Here is a 13,072-nt window from a genome sequence, read left to right as displayed (position 1 = left end):
CAACTATACTTTGTTAATTTATTTGACAAGAGTAGTTTCATTTTAATTATGATCATCACAAAACTGTAAAATAAGTCTAAGTAATACAAGGCCTTCTCTCCAACACTCTGCTCAAATAAAGTACACTATAAAGTGTGTGTATCAGTTTAGCAAAAATTAGTAAGACTGTTGTGTAACTTTTCTAAAAAGGGTCAGGATTCTCAGTAAGCATTCCAGGGAAGTGATGGAATGATTCACAGAGAATAGTATTTAGTAAACGCAGCCTCACTTTCTGCACATAGGATGTTCATGGTCAAATTATGGTTTCAAAAAAATCTCAATCAAATTTAAAAATGAATTCATTCCCAATGGACTCATCCTCCTTTTTGTTCACTTTCTGCAAACATCTTAACAATACAGTAATACTAGTCTTTTATTTAATTTCTATGCCTATAATGGTAGATAGGGCCCTATTACGCTAGGCTCTGCACATACCCAGAGTAAAAGACAATCCCAGCCTCCAAAGAGCTTACAGTCTAAATAGATACAACATCAAGGGTGAAGGAAAGGAAGTATTATTACCCCTATTATAGATATAGATAGGAATCTGGGGCACAAAAGGCTTAAGTGATATGCCTAAGTTCACACGGGAAGTGTATGGCAGAGCTAGGAAATTAACCCAGGTCTTCAGAATTCCAGTCCAGCTCATTGTGGTAGACAGTCTCTCTTACCATGTTATATGAGAACATAAGAATTCGCCCTTGGGGGGAGTTTGTTGTTTGTGGGGTGCTTGCTGTTTGACTATAGTCTATAGTGTGGTCTGTTTGGTGGGGGGCATGTGCTGAGGCAAGGCTAAGAGCTTCTTAATGAGGCTTTGATCCCTAATCCCATTGGGATCTATTAACCAGGGGACAGAGCTACTCAGGCAGAACAGGTTTAAAAAAAAAAAAAAAAGCTCTTAAGTGACTAGAGGAGGTAGTGAATAGGAGCAGCAAATAGGGGAGTTTAGTGAGGGAGCATGAGAGCCAAAGACACCTAAAATTTGCTAAGCTTATACCAATAAACACTCTCCTCCTTTTCCCCCCTCCCCCAAAACAAACAAACAAAACCAAGAACAAAAACAAAATAAGCCCCCAATATCTGAAGGAATACAGGCAGAAGTCCCGCAGCAGAATGGGGCTATCCAGTTTATTGCACTGAATGAAGCCTGTGTGATTACCTGCCTTGTTGGCAGGTGGCATGTGTGTGCATTCGGCGCAAGGAGCTCATGGTCTTAAGACCAAAGTGGCTGAACTGGAGGAGCTAAGGGAGACACAGAGATGAGATTTTCTGGGACACACACATAGATGAGATTTTCTGGGACACAGTACAGCAGTCCCACTCCCAGGCTGACAGCCTCGGTGTTGTTAAGAAGAATGAAGATGTCAGGGAAGGAGACTATTAAACTGGAGCGGAGGGAAACAATCCCATAGTTGAGACCCTCCTTCCAAATGATGCCATGGTATCCTCTCGCACTGAGGATACATCTCAGCTGGATTTAGTTGGGGTTGGTCCTGCTTTGAGCAGGAAGTTGGACTAGATGACCTATTAGCTATTATCACTCAAGAAAGAGACCTTGTAGTCATTGTGGATAGTTGTCTGAAAACATCTGCTCAGTGTGTAGCGGAGTCAAAAAGCTAACAGAGTGTTAGGAACCATTAAGAAATGGATATATAATAAGACAGTAAATATCATAATGCCACTATATAAATCCATGGTACGCCCACACCTTGAATACTGCATGCAGTTCTGGTCACATCATCTCAAAAAAGATATATATTTGAATTGGAAAAGGTATAAACAATTATTATAAAATAGCTTCCATATGAAGAGAAATTAAAAACACTGGGACTGTTCCACTTGGAAAAGAGATGACTAAGGATGGATATGATAGAGGTCTATATAATCATAACTGGTGTAGAGAAAGTGAAAAAGGAAGTATTATTTACCCCTTCACCTAACGCAAGAACTAGGGATCACCCGATGAAATTAACAGGCAGCAGGTTTAAAACAAACAAAAGGCAATACTTCTTCACACAACACAGTCCACCTGTGGAGCTTATTGCCAGGGGATGTTGTGATGGACAGAGCTATAACTGGGTTCAAAAAAGAATTAGATAATTTCATGGAGGATAGGTCCATCATCGGCTATTTGCCAAGATGGTCAGGGACGCAACCCCATGCCCTGACTGCTAGGTGCTGGAACTGAACGACAGAGGATGAATCACTTGATAATTGCTCTGTTCTGTTCATTCCTTCTTAAGTATCTGGCATTGGCTAGTGCAGGAAAACAGGATTCTGGACTAGGTGGACCATCGGTCTGATCCAGTATGGCCGTTCTTATGGTCAGAGAAGTCATTCCCTCAAATGATGTTTCATAGCCAAGCAGCAAATCCCTAAAAACAGAATTTTGCATAGAAATACTGATAGACCTTTAACACAGCAGCACAAATAATCAATTCAAAACAAGACCTCTCTTGGCTCATTATATTAGACAGTTTCTCTTACTACATCACCCATAATAAACCCAACTGTATCCCACTCATCATTTTTTCACAGAGGTGCAGTTCTTTTAAAGCCTAGATAACACTCAGCATACCTGAATATAAAGATCCACTAGCTCATTCTGCCTCAAAATGTAATAGATCTTTCCTGCCTGAAGCCAGGCATATGCCTCTTTCTCTTTCTTCTGAAGATCTATAAATATTCCAAGGCTCCTTTTGGTATAGTCCAAAGCTGATCTGTAAGCCCTAGGAAAAAATAGAAAGAAAGTAAATCCTAATAACGGAGTGCATATGTATAACTTTGTGACACGTATCTTCCTTATGTAATAAAAAGTAGGTTACTATTTTCTGTCAGATTCAAAGTTTCTTCTTTCCATGGTATAATTGAACTATATTACCCAGATGTTTTTTGTAAGTAACCAGCTTCTCATATTTTTCACCTCTTCCTATTTTGTTTTGTTTGATTCCTTCATCTCTTTGCTTTGTTAAATTCCCAGTGTAATGAAGTAATATATTAGGACAGTTTCTTCCAGATATGCCCTTTCTCATGAGCAGTAACAGAGAGAGATTAAAGGAACTTCTCCTTGGCCCTGAATTTGCTGTCATGGTGGTTAGCTCCTACAGTCCTTGTAGTAGAGCATTAATAGTGCATGAACAAGTTATTTTATTTCCAGCCAGGCACATTAAGTCACAAATAATATGCATGTTCTGACTATATCACTTTGGGCTGTAATCTAAGCAAGGTTAGGCCAGATCATTACCTGTGCGAGAGACCTTTGAAGAAAATCCAGGTGCTTCTTTGTGATGTGGTGTACAAACCCCACACTGAGCAACAAGGGGTTAAGGGATTATTTTGGGCCCAGCCAGACCCCACCACACCTCCATCTAGTGGAAGATTTAAAAGAGAGAGAAACAGCTCATTTGGGCATTGGAGCTGGAAGAGAGCAGACCTGCAGCCCACAGCTCCAGCAGCACAGCAGCAGGCCTAGAGTCTCTGGCACAGCTGCCCCAAAAGGGAAGGGAGGACCCACCCCAGAGATAATTTCCCCCTTTCTCCCACCGGTGGACCCTGGACACTGGTAATCACCTTCCCACAGCCCCTCTGCCAGTCACGGGTTGCGGCCTTGACCACTGGACCATGCTTCCCTACCCAAGCCCCAGGGAAGACCCTTACATTCATAAATTGATGTTACCTGCTCAGTAGATGGCACTCTTCCCTCAGAGTCAGTCCTAGGACATTGCTCTTGAAAGAGAAGTCTTTCTGATGAGAAGTAATAACCTAGGTTCTGATCATTTGTGCTCATAAATATCTACATGGCACTTTTCACCAGATGCGTAAGTTCTAGTAATCTTTCTCATCTTTGAGAATATGCTCAAATCACAAAAGCAGTCATCAAATCACCCTGATCACATTGATTCCTAATATATCCTTTACCTTGAACATACAGCATAGGTATATCACATAACACATTAAGAACGGCATGGTGTTGCAATGAATCTTTAACACAAGCTCTTCAAACCTCAAAGAGGATCCCAAATATTAGCAATGCTTTAACAATACATAGCTTGCTAATTAAATGACTTTTCAAGGAGTATAAAGATATGCTGGAAACAGCATAGGACTCAATTCCTGCAAATCAGATCCACAGATTAAATTGCAGGATAGGGGCCAAGTTGGTTTGAGTCCATAGCCATTAATGCAGAACATTCCCATTTCAGCGAAAGTATTTCAAATCTGGTATCCCACATCTTAACAAGAAGGATGATCCCATTTCCTTGGTGGCTAAAAAAAATACAAGCCTGATTTTCAAAATGTAGCTGTAGGTTGGAAGGGTAAAATACAAAAAACAAACCACACCACAAAAACTAGCATGACCCTTCAAAACTTTCTCTTCATAATAGCAAAATGTTTTCTGTGTAAAACAGATACACACCAATTACTACTTCCCAAGGTTCCAATTATCCACAGACCTTCAGAATGCTGTTCCTAATGTTGACGATTTTACAATTTAACACCACAGACTAGGGGTTGAGTAAAGGCCAAGAATCATAATTCAGTGGTCTGCCAAATTCACATATGGGCCATTTGGGGCTAAGCATCCCATGTGATTTGAAATCCACTTATTAAACTTGCACAAAAGAATCAGCCTCTTCATTTGATTAAATCCAACTAATCTATGGATTTTAACTGTCTCCTTACTCTCCAACTCCTTCTAAGGCTTTGCCCAGAGTTTACTATCATTAAGCATAATATAGAAGTTAATAATGCAAAATAAATCACACAACGCATTATCGAAATCAGCCACTTGAACTTCAGTCCCTATAGCGAACTAAAATAATCTTAACTCTGTTTGACCACTGTCAATCAGACCTAGACTGAGGCTAGTCTTTGTAAAACATATCAAGTCCTCAAATGATTGCATTACTGAATGTATCGATAATGATCTTAAAGTCAGGTACACAGAAAGATGAGCTGAGCCCGATGCAGCAGCTTGGACCAAGCTTTCTTTAAAGCATTCTAGAGTCACAAATAAATGCCCCCCTCCTCATCTAAGATGAAATAGCCCTAATTAAAGGAATCAAAATGGCGGGGAAAAACATGCAGACAATGCATCCAGCACAGATCGCAAAAATCACCAAACAATTGCTCAGGAAGTGGCACATGCACAGCCTACCTCTTCCTCCCAGCTCCTGGATAAGACACTTTTAATTATTGCAGCTTTAGGTTGACTCTTGCAGTCAGATCCTTTGTTTTTCCTTTAGTTAAACCAAATGAATATGAAGCGCCTGAAACTGAAGCTAGATGGAAGTGGCCAAAACCTGGCACTATGCAGGTGTCCACACATTTTTATTTATTCATGTCAGTTCTGACCAGCAATGTCTTCAAGGAACTGAGGTACTCCTTGGTAAAGATAGCTAATTGCTGGCCAGGTGCTCTGGAGACACAGAGGTAGGTGGGGACAGGAATCGGTCTCCATAGGCCATAGAGCAGCTGTGCAGACACTGTGCAGTGGTTACTTTCTTCCAAGTGACTGATGTGGAGCGCTTATATGGCCTCTCCCTCAGGGGAAGAATGGGAGAATCCTCACAGAGGCAGATCCTTGGCTCAGCCCCTGGCTTGCCCACACTCACTTCTCCCCTGACCTCTCTATGCTGCTACACGGGAGACATATGTATAACAGGACTACCCTGTGTCAAGGCTGCATGCCTCCCTTGTATCCAGCCTCCCGCACTTGCACAGTGGAACTATGCTGGCTATCAACAGGCACAGAGAAGGGGCCAGGATTTGCCCCTAACTGAAATAGTTTTTCTATATGTCCTCTTGCAATTAGGCTACCAACATTAAACTCATTTCACTGGGGATGGAAGCCTGACACAAACCCAGGAACTGTAGTAACTGGCTTCAATTCTCGGGTAACTGGAGCACCAGATGCTCTAATGCAGACAATAAGGTGAGGAGTTTGATCCTGATGTCCTGTGGTCAACACCCAGGGTGATGTACTCTGAATGAAGAAGCACCGAGCACAGCTGCACCCAGAAGTATTGTAATCACTTCTGACTGGCAGTATGGCACTTCACAGGTATCCCCAGTGTACAAGTAAAACCACAGCCAGGCAGAGCATTCTAATAGAAGGACAGACAGCTATGGGGGTATGGAGCCACTCACAATTAGATGGGTGTTTGCTGACCTACTTAAAACAGTCTCAGTTCAGTTTCTATTGGACAAGATTCCACATACCAAAAGCCACCATCACAATTAGTAACCTCTGTCACAGTCAGAGCAGACACACCAAGAACTGAGTTGATATGGGGACACAATGGGCCAAATTTTTAAAAGAGTTCAGCTTGTGGAGGGCTGCTGAGCCGGGCCCCGACTGTGAGTGCTGAACACGGGAAAATCTGGCCTTGGGGTCACTTGAAAATCTGCACCAATTAAACTCTCAGCTGTAATGGTGGACCCTGCAATCCTAGGCTAAGGCATATTGGCAGAACAGTGTGAGAGAAGATTGTACTGCCATTGGCAACCTGCTGACTGTAGCCTCCAGAACTAAAATTTGTCACAAGTACAAAACAAAAATCAGCCATTTAAACAGGTCTCACCTTTCTGTGCCTAAAGAGAGATACAGCTGACTGATGGTTTCCAAAATTTGTCCCTCCAAAACTTTGTTTGACATTTTCCTAGCCAAGGAGAGCTGATATTCATTGTAGATGACACACTGAGCTTCATCTGGAACAACTGTACTGTAGAATTGACACAGCAACTGAATAGCTTGGAGCTGACCTGGGAAAACAGATTAGAGAATAGAAATTAATATTCAAAATGAATCTTCAGTTTAAACAAAAATGAAATGAGGCTTAAGTAAACTCTCATCTATTGTTGTAATCCTGAATTGTTGGAACATTGTCATATGTAATAATATATTTTTCAGACATTGCCCTGTAGCATGGCAGAACTACACTCCACTGTCACATCCCTCCCCACCTTAACTAGGGAAGACTGGAGAGGACCTCATGCTTAGAGTCTAGAATAAAAGGTGCTAAAAGCATTGTACTTTCTACAACTCCTGGCTGCCAGTCAATGAAGTGTCATTCAGAAAGACCAACAATATAGCTGTTCTGGCCACCAGGTGACATCTCTTATCCACAAGTAAGTGAAAACTTTCCTTAATTTTTACAATTTAAATTAAAATTGATGTCCTTCATGTTTACTGCACAGTTTCATTTCCACTCACTGCGGGGCACACAGGCATTTTTCATTTTTGAACTACTTTCTTTCTTTCAAGATTTTCATTTTCTACATCATTTTTGACCATCCTAAAAAGTATCAGAAGAGCAAGGACTTCGCCTTCGTTACTTCACTTCGCCAAATAGCATGTGATCATATAAAGATGATCTCATAATGCATAAAGGGACCAAAATTAAAGTAACCTGTGAGACATTAATTCTGGCATTTCCTAACTTCTAAATGCCTGACTTTGCAACCTATCAATTGAAAGTACTTATATGATCCTCATTACCACAGTATCTGAGCTCCTCGCAATCTTTAATGTCTTTATCCTTACAACATCCCGGTGAAGTAGGGAATTATGATCTCAGGCCACAAAGAGAGAAGTTAGATAAAAACATAAAGTACTCTGTCTGGAAGGTTGCAACATAACACAGTTTTATTTCTTAATCTCCAGAATTTTAACATGCAAGAACTAAAAAACAGAGAGAGAGAAAGCAGGCTGCTCCATAAGACAGACAGGCACAACTCACCCCACCTTGCTCTAGGCTGGCTTTCTGGAGACTGATAGCTGAAAGACCCAGATTGCATGCTTCCCTACAGAGCCCCCTAGCCTGCAAGCAGGACCAGGAAACCCCTGAGATTTAAACTGATATTTTATCATTTTCAATATACCACATAGGGAAATACTATTTCCCACTATTTTCTCCCTATTGCACTGATGGTGAACTGAAATATAGAGAGGCTAAGTGACTTCTCCCAGGTCACACAGGAAATCTGTGACAGGGCAGAGAACTGAAATCGTATCTTCCAAGTCAGCCTACTGCCTAACTACTGGACCATCATCCCTCTCTCTTGTCCTCTCTCTCACATGCATGCTTTCAGTGTAAACACAGGATTTCCTGTTTTGAGTGACTCATATAACTGTCAGATGAACTGAAAATAAAATATTGCTTAAGGAAAAGCTGGAATGTACATGGATAGCAAATATTCCCAAACTCCAAGGGTACAGTGAGATGTATTTTAAAATCAAGAAAAAAATACAACTGTACTTACTTTCCAAATGATTTGTTTTCATCGCCACCACCAATGCCCATTCATAATAAAATCTCCCTCTTTTCTTATGAGTCCCATTGGCGTAATAGCATCCCAGTCGAAGGAGGACTTGAATAAAATCATGGTCAGAATCCACACTTGGAAGCCCAGAGAACAGCTTCACGGCTTTGACATAATAGTGCTCTGCCAAACTACTTGCTGCTGAATGCAGGCAGAGTGTTCCAAAATTAGCCAGAACCACAGCGCTGTTATAGATCATATTGGTCTCTTCTGAAATGCGCAGAGCTTTATAGTAGCTTGCAGCAGCTTGTTTTATGTAGTTCGTTCGTTTCAAAGCAATGGCAATCATATTATAAATAACACCTAACTGCGGAGGACTACTCAGTGAAGAATCTAGAATGGTAGTTAAGATGGCCAAAGCTACAGTATTTTCCCTGTGAAGAATATATAACCAAGCAAGTGAAACTAAATGGTTAATAGTTTCTTCAGCACTGGCAGAGGTATTGAAGTCCAGGACTTTCTCCATGTAAACAATGGCTTCTCCATAGTGTCTGTGATGACTGTACAGTTCTGATAAGCTAAGATAAATTGTGCTGCATAGTTTTTGCTGCTCATTGCTAAAAGCTGAAGAAAGTGCCTGTTTGAGATAAGGTGCAATTTGGGATGGAAGTATTTGCCCAGCTTTCCTCAGCCTATAGAGTTTGGGAGCATTTTTGGCAACTAAATCAATGCTTCTTAAAAAGTCCATTACAGCATATGACCCCTGGGAAGAAGCAACCTTGATGCAACTTAGCACAATGTGTGGCAAGCATTTTTGATTGTAGGACTCGCCTAATTTAAAATAGCAGTTGGCTGACAATGAGCTCTTCTGTAAATCCAAGTCATTATTCAAAAGCTGCAGCCTTTCTAGGAATGGTAGTGCCTCTTCATATTGTTTAAGTTTTGTGTAATACTTTGCCAATAGAAAGCATGCTCTGGCTTCCGCATACTTGCTCTGACTCAATACTGTCCTCTTTAAAGCGTACTTTAGAATGTCTGACTCCATGTCAGTGCTACAAATGTAGTTGGGAATTCCCATGAGAAGAGAAGTAACCTTGTCAAAAATATGAACACATTTTTCTTTGTTCTTCTGTTTCAAGTAGATGACTGTTAGATTTGTGTAAAGAGCAACTACAAGATACAGGTCACTAAAACCTCCTTGTATAGCTCCTAAGGCTTCTTCAAAATAAACGCGAGCTTGGGAAAATTTGAACTTTCTAACACTCAGTCTACCCAAGAGAAAGCATATCCTTGTTAGGGCCCAAGGCAGATTTGCTTTCTTTGCTGCCTCCCTTGCCAGTCCAAAATAGCCAACCAGTTCTTCTTCACCACTATAGCCATAAAATGTGGTGTTAAGAAACGGGAAGGAGACACCATACAAGTTTTTGAAGTGTACCTCATACTCTCTACTGTTTAACAACAACAATAATGACTCAAAGACCTCAGATCCTTGATCTTCATCTTGTTGTATGCAGAAACGTGGCTCTTCAGCCAAAGCAAAGGTCTGCTGGTTTGAAAAGCTAGGAAAATCATTTCCTTGACTAGATGTCCCATCCAAATGGAGCTGGAAATCTTTACATTTCATTAGGGATTCTTTTACCTTCTCCCTCATTCTACTGGAGTCTGTATTAGATGAGGGATGTGGCATTTCTGCAATTCAAAAGCAAGTTAAAGATTCAACTTGAATATTGACAGATTTACAGGGTAGGAAATTCAAGCAAAATTGATCAACAGACATTGGCGTAAAAAAAAAACACGACAGTTTTCATTTTCCCTTGAGAACATATTTTAATGTTTATACTCTTCAGTGAAACAAAATAATTATGTTAGGGTTATCAATACAGCTACTGGGAAAATGTATGTTTTCCCCCCATTGAAAATTTTGACTTTTTGTCAAAAACCCCAAAAAACTTCTTCTGCCCAAGTTTTGGTTGCTGAGAACTGTCACAAATTGGAAAACAATTTCAGCCCAAAACTGCCAAAAATCTTTCCCTCAAAATAAAATAAAGTAAAATAAGCTGAAATCAGTTTGGATGGTTTTTTTGTTTTGTTTTCTAACAAAAATGTGCAATGTTCAAGAAAAGAATGCACACTCTACAAAAATTTTCATGTAGTCGAAAACACAATTTTTCAACCAATCCTACTTATAAAAAGCCATCCTAATAACTGTAATGATATTGTGTTATCTGTTTGCTCCTCTCAGCATAGGAGTGTGCTGGGAAGATTAAAAATGTAGCAGAGCTTCTGTGATAAGCCTTTTTCAATTAATGGAAAATGAGTTTAGAATGAGAAATCTGTGCTGTGTTTGGTGCAATTGCAATTAAAAAGCAAATCCTGCTTCCTCCCACCCTCCAGCTAGTGGAACTAGCATGGTTCTGGGAGGTAGCAATGTACATGATTTGGTAGGCCACTCAGGATATGCAAGTCCAGCTTTGCAAGGACTCCTCTGCATGGTGCATACAGAGGAGTTTGGAAAGGGGCTAAAGGATGCTACAAGAAGTCCTTCTGTCACATACCTCACTCCCTGGAAGGTATAGTAGGGCCACAGAAGCCTATTTCTGCCTTCGTGACCTCCAACTCAGCAGCCTAGGGGAGAGATTCCTCTCCCAGTGTATGGACAGATCCTCAGCTAGTGTCTAACTTGACTTTAATGGAGCTACACCAACTGGTGACTGGTCCCTCTCAATGTAGGTTCTCCTACCATGACTGTGCATCACTGTGACATCTGACTACCTCACAAATGTATTAAAGGGAACAGAAGAAGTTACCTGTATCTCTCTCCTTCCCTAATTCTCTGGACGCTTCTTTCCCCACATTGCAGCTCTCTCCAGTACACAGCCCAGGTAGTTTGGGGGGCACTGGGGAGAGGAATTGCCCCTAGACTTTGTCAATTAGAAAACGAACAACTGATTAACAATAGGAGTTTATTGGGGCTGCTTGTTTAGAAAGTTCTGTGGACTTTCACAGAACTCCATCCCCAAAACTATCCAGGAAGATCCTCATTTTATATTTAGAATGTAAACCTCTAAGGGCAGGGATCATCTCCCTGTTACGTGTGTGTTCAGTGCTTAGCACAACTGACCCCTGATCCAGGATGTAGGGCCTAGATGCTACAGCAATATAAATAATAATATCAAATGACACCACATTCCACCAACCAAACACCATCAGGGAAAACGCTCATTAGATGATCACACTCTAAGGGCAAGAAAGTGTTTGCAGCAGATTCTGAAAGCTTCATGGGTGTCGCATATAAACACATTCTGCCTTCCTAGCTAGAGAAATGCACAGCAGTACTGCATGGCATGGGCCAATCTGCAAGGGGAAAGAGAAGGTCGGAAAAGGAGCATATAACAACAACAGAGACCCACAAAACCTTTCTGTGAACAGGCACAGATGGGGGGAAAATTGTACCAAACAAACAATTATTTTAAAATGAGAAAAATGTTAATGTTTCCTCAGTAAGATCAGAAACAAAGACCAGAGAGGATCAAAAATAATGCAATAAATATTATACATTTTACCTTGTTCTTGAGGGTTCTTTAATTCTAATTCTTCCAATCTGTCTGAAAGAAAATGCAAATAGCACCAATAATTTGACCCTGTGTTTTCTCTAGCAGGACTATTTAATCCTTTCCACTTAGAGTATTTCAGGTGTGTTATGGACGTTTAAAAAGGAATGGACCATTTTTAGAAACTTGTAAAAATGAACAAAAAGCTTAGTTCACTGGTGAGCTACTCTCATGCTTATGATTCACTTCTACACTCTTACAATCATTCATATTCTTTGCATGTTCATTGTACAACATGTGATTCTTAATCTTAAGAGTCACTGTACCCTACCTGAAAATATGGGAATGTACAGCTATAAACTTGGGATGGCTGGCTGTTGCACTACACATTATCTATACTTATCTATAGGTAATATTATACTATGTTTTTGGTACTTATGACTGGACAGTGTAAATATATAAAGCTCTCCCCTAGAATGCAGTATAACCCAAAAGAACAGCATGTTATAGCACTAACATATTGGCTGCAACACATAGATTTTCTAAGTGCCATATTCAGGACCCAGATTTAAATGCTGTGTGTGTTTAAAAAAGCACATCTAGGGAAGAGCTTAGAATGATCATATTATGTAGGATAGACTGCCAAATCTTCCACTAAGGATTTCTAATCAATTGCAAACAACCCTCTTCACTGGTAATGGTATCTAGTTCCTTAACAAGCTCTGGTTTATGTCAATTGCGATAGGAAAATGTGTTTGATTGCATATTCCTATACTGTTGTTTCTGATGAAATTCATTTATCCACATATAAAGAACAAGTTCACTGTCCTTCACAAGCTAAATGAAAGGTAAAGCTGTTCACAGGATGAAGGAAATGGCAGAATGTCTAAAATATAGAATCATGGAACTAAGACATGTTAAAGCAGGTGTGAAACTTTTTGTTTTACAAGGCCTTTGGAATGCCATGCTGAGTTAAGTAATGGTTTTATATTGGTACTTGCAGTATTTGCTTTGTTGTATATCCCTTATGATTCTTTTGTGCATAAATGCCATACACTATATGTATATATATATTACAGAGTCCATCACTGTGGTATCGTATACCATGGTGATGCACTCTGTAATAACAACACAGGGTCAGATCCTCCCTCAGCTAATGTATATTGACATAGCTCCACTGACTTCAATGAAGCTACATTCATTTACACTAGCTGAGG

General features: G+C 40.3%; 1 protein-coding gene across 6 annotated transcripts in view; it reads right to left on the bottom strand.

Moving 5' to 3' along the window:
* SH3TC1 (SH3 domain and tetratricopeptide repeats 1) overlaps positions 1–13,072 on the bottom strand; it is a 54,429-nt gene that overhangs the window by 18,398 nt on the left and 22,959 nt on the right. For 5 of the 6 annotated variants that reach the window (XM_067558870.1, XM_067558868.1, XM_067558871.1 and 2 more), the window contains exons 11-14: positions 11,868–11,909; positions 8,305–9,993; positions 6,624–6,804; positions 2,618–2,768 (exon numbers count right to left, since the gene is read on the bottom strand). In XM_067558870.1, coding sequence (XP_067414971.1) covers positions 2,618–2,768; positions 6,624–6,804; positions 8,305–9,993; positions 11,868–11,909 — 2,063 coding nt within the window. The remainder of the gene's footprint in view (positions 1–2,617; positions 2,769–6,623; positions 6,805–8,304; positions 9,994–11,867; positions 11,910–13,072) is intronic. The other variant, XM_067558869.1, reaches the window with a different exon arrangement.

Source organism: Emydura macquarii, unplaced genomic scaffold (genome assembly GCF_026122565.2).
Source record: "Emydura macquarii macquarii isolate MOO-44397 ecotype Brisbane River unplaced genomic scaffold, CSIRO-AGI_Emac_v2 contig_2199, whole genome shotgun sequence".
In the NCBI taxonomy this organism is placed as follows: Eukaryota; Metazoa; Chordata; order Testudines; family Chelidae; genus Emydura; species Emydura macquarii.
The sequence above is the reverse complement of the archived record's forward strand: the minus strand, read 5'-3'. Positions and strand labels throughout refer to the sequence as shown.